Raw genomic sequence first — 3,361 nt, 5'->3', positions numbered from 1 at the left:
TGGCAAGCCGCAGGTCCAGTGCGAGCAGCAGCAGCAGCAGCAACAGCAGCAGCAGCAGCAGATCCAGCAGATCCAGCAGGTGCCCCAGCAGAAGATGAAGTGATGGGGTGTCCCACACCCCCCCCCAGCTCTGGCAGCAAAGGCCCCACGTTGGCCCAGCTCCCTCCAGCACCCCCAAAAGCTCTCCCAGCCCTGGGGAAGGGGCAGCACTTGTGCCTCCTGCTGCCACTGCCTCCTGCTCCAGGCTGGGCTTGGGCCCCTTGGGGTGCCCAGGAGACAATAAAGTATTGAGTTCCTCAGACCTCTCTTGTCTTGGCCTTTCCTTAAACCCCTCACCCTCATTTTCCACCCACTGGTGCCAGGGGCTGTAGGGACACACGAGGTCCCTCCAATTCTGAGCAGGTTGTGGACATGAACCAGGGGGATCCCCCCAGGATCACACCCAGCCCAGCAGCACGTCTGGACATGGAGACAACTTGGACTTGTTTTCTGGGCAGAATAATATTGCTGTGTGAACCAGTGCAACTGAATCCAGCAACATCTTTACTGCTTGTGCTTTCTGAAGCTTCTCCTGGTCCCTTCCAGCCCAAACCATTCCATGACTCCAGGCTGGACTGGGCAGGTCTCTGCCTCCATGAGCTGGGCTGAGGGGGATGCAAAGAGGCAAGGGAAGAGCTGAGGAGAGAGAAGCCACATCCAGCTCCCAGGAGATGGCAGAGGTGCTGCTGGGAAGGTGGGAGGCAACTGGGAAAGGGGGTTTGCAGCTGGGAGCAGAGCTGAATGGAGCCAGGAGGTGTAACCACAGCAACCCCCTCATCCCAAGAAAACCCTCCCCAGGGTTATTAGTCAGATGTTTGAAGGTCCCTTGCCTTTGCCTCCCAGGTTTTTGACTGTTCAAAGATTCTTCTTGTTCCTGTAACCACAATAAAACAGGAGGGAGGCTGCTCTGCTTCTGTTCTGATGTGGCTTCTGCTTTTCACCCCACGCTGAGCCAACACCTCTGGGAGGACTGCAAGAAAAAAAACCATCCTTGTGAAACTTGGTGTGTGTTTGGTGACCCTGAGAACCCTCCTGTGTCCTTGCTGGTTAAGTGAAGGAGGTCACCAGCTGAAAACAGCATCAAACCCTCCTGTGTAGACCATCCCCCCCCACCTGGGCAAGACAGAGGAGGCCACAAGGATGATCTGAGGGCTGGAAAACCTCTCCTGTGAGGACAGGTTGAGTTTGAGTTGTTCAGCTTGGAGAAATAAGGCTCTGGGAAGATCTCATAGTGGCCTCCCAGTGACTGAAGGGGCTCCAGGAAAGCTGGGGAGGGACTTGGGCCAAGGGCAGGGAGGGATGGGATGAGGGGGAGGGATGAAAAGTGGGAGAGGGAGCTGGAGGTTGGAGCTGAGGAGGGAATTGTGGAGTGTGAGGGTGGGGAGAGCCTGGGCCAGGTTGTCCAGGGAAGCTGTGGCTGCCCCATCCCTGGGGGTGTTGAAGGGCAGGTTGGATGGGGCTTGGAGCAGCCTGGGCTGCTGGGAGGTGTCCCTGCCCATGGGGGGGGTGGGACTGGATGATCTTGAAGGTCCCTTCCAACCCAAACCATTCCATGATGATTCTATGAAGACACAACTCCCACCAAGACCCTCTGGAAAAGACCAAACCAGCCTGCAGGCACAGAAATGTTTTTCTTTTTCAGCCTTTAGTCACTGGTTATTACCTTCTGGGGGAGGAGGGAGGCACAGAGCAGCACCCAGCAGCCCCACAGACTCATGGAGCTCAGGATTCCTTGCAGGGTTCCTTGCAGGAACCTGCCCCTTGGGTGCACACACCTGCTTGCTCCAAGAGCCACGTGGGGTTTGCCCACAGCACCCACAGCTCCCAGTGGGTGGGTGTCTGCCCAGTTCCTCTGCTAATTACAGTCAGAGCCACCAGTTTCTGTATGAGGTGATAATGACATCAGCAGCAGGAGCTGCACTTGGGGCTGGGTGAGCTGCAGGGCTGGAGGAAGGAGGAGAACTTTGCCATCTTCCTCATCACTGGCCCCTTGGGCACCCATCATCCCCAGGTGGGAAGTTCCTGATGGACAAGCAGCCAAAATGTTGGATACCCTGGAGGAGGTTTCACCCCATTGTCACCACACACAGAGGGGGGTCTGCTTGAGCTGAGCTGTGTGTAGGACACAGGGATCCCCAGCTCAACCCTCTGCCCGTGGGTGTTTGCCTGAAGCCAGATGGGTGCCACCCAACAGCCACCCAAGAGCTTCCAGGAGGAGCAGGAAGGAGCTCATCTTCAGTGCTCCCAGTGGTGCTGAGTGGAACCAACTTGCACAGGTCAACGAGTGTCTTGGGTCAGACATTGGCTTTGAGCTCCAACAGCCCCAGTGACACCCCCTCTTCTCCCAGAGACCTGCCAGAGCTTTTCCCTGTGGCAAAGAGGTGGATCTCCATGTCTGCTTGCATGCCTCTCAACTTTATCTTCTGTCTCTCAGGCTTCTTCTTGCCCTTATCCTGTAAATAAGGAGCTGGGACCTTTAGAGGTCGACGTGCTCTGTGGGGTGAGGAGGTGCTGGGCAGCTTTGCAGCCAGGCCAGGGCTGTGCTGAAGGGCCATCTCCAGAGCTCTGGCTCTGCTCTAGGAGAAGGACCCATGAAGCAGGCAGCTCCAGTTGGCTCCTTCAATTCCTCAGCCTTCATTTCCTGATCTTTGTCATGAAGAGGATGGAAATAGTTGGGCTTTGTCAATGACCTTGCTCAACTGTAGGTGAACAGAGCAGGGCTTTCAGCTGTCCCCAAGACCATCTTCTAGCTGCTCAGGTGCCTTCTGGGGGGAATTCACACACTTTAGTTCAAGGAAGGGAGCTGGAAAACCCCTCTGGATGACCTGAGAAGAAACCTAAGAAGATTTGACCTGGTCCCACTGGCTTGTCCCCATGGCCAGGGTGTCTCTTGCAGACCAGGCATCTAAGGGAGAAAGAGAGAACAACTTTCCACTCCTTTTAACCTGGATTATTTTGGGCTTTATCTGGCCCAGGCTCAATAGCAGGGATTAGGCTCTGGGAGCAGAACCTCATGAGATGGAGCTATAATTAAGCTCCGAGTTCATTTAACAAAACAACCCTCAAACAGTCCAGCCTTGGGAAACCCACAGGTTTTCCTATCAAGGGCGGGTGAGGCTGGTAATTAGCTACTTATGTGGCACAGGAAACAGATAAAAAAGGAATGATGGGTATCAGGGATGAGTCAGGCCAGGGATGTAAACAGAGGGTGGTTGGATGGGGGTTGGATATGAAATTAATAGATCCCTGTGATAGGGAGTTGGCTCATTTCCGGGGAAAGGGATCTGGGATCTCTATAAAGGTGCTCCTGTTCCTAGGATCT

The 3,361-nt window shown here is 54.9% G+C and overlaps 1 protein-coding gene across 1 annotated transcript in view; it reads left to right on the top strand.

The window, feature by feature from the left end:
- The window catches only part of LOC104392186 (sericin-1-like), a 5,023-nt gene extending 4,920 nt beyond the window's left edge, over window positions 1-103 (top strand). The window contains exon 2 of the mRNA XM_010001556.1: window positions 8-103. Within this exon, the coding sequence (XP_009999858.1) occupies window positions 8-103 (96 nt within the window). The remainder of the gene's footprint in view (window positions 1-7) is intronic.
- Window positions 104-3,361: the final 3,258 nt, after the last annotated feature.

This window comes from Chaetura pelagica, unplaced genomic scaffold (assembly GCF_000747805.2).
Source record: "Chaetura pelagica isolate M959 unplaced genomic scaffold, ChaPel_1.0 scaffold681, whole genome shotgun sequence".
Taxonomy (NCBI): domain Eukaryota; kingdom Metazoa; phylum Chordata; class Aves; order Apodiformes; family Apodidae; genus Chaetura; species Chaetura pelagica.
Note: the sequence above shows the minus strand (reverse complement) of the source record. Positions and strands in the feature narration are given on the sequence as shown.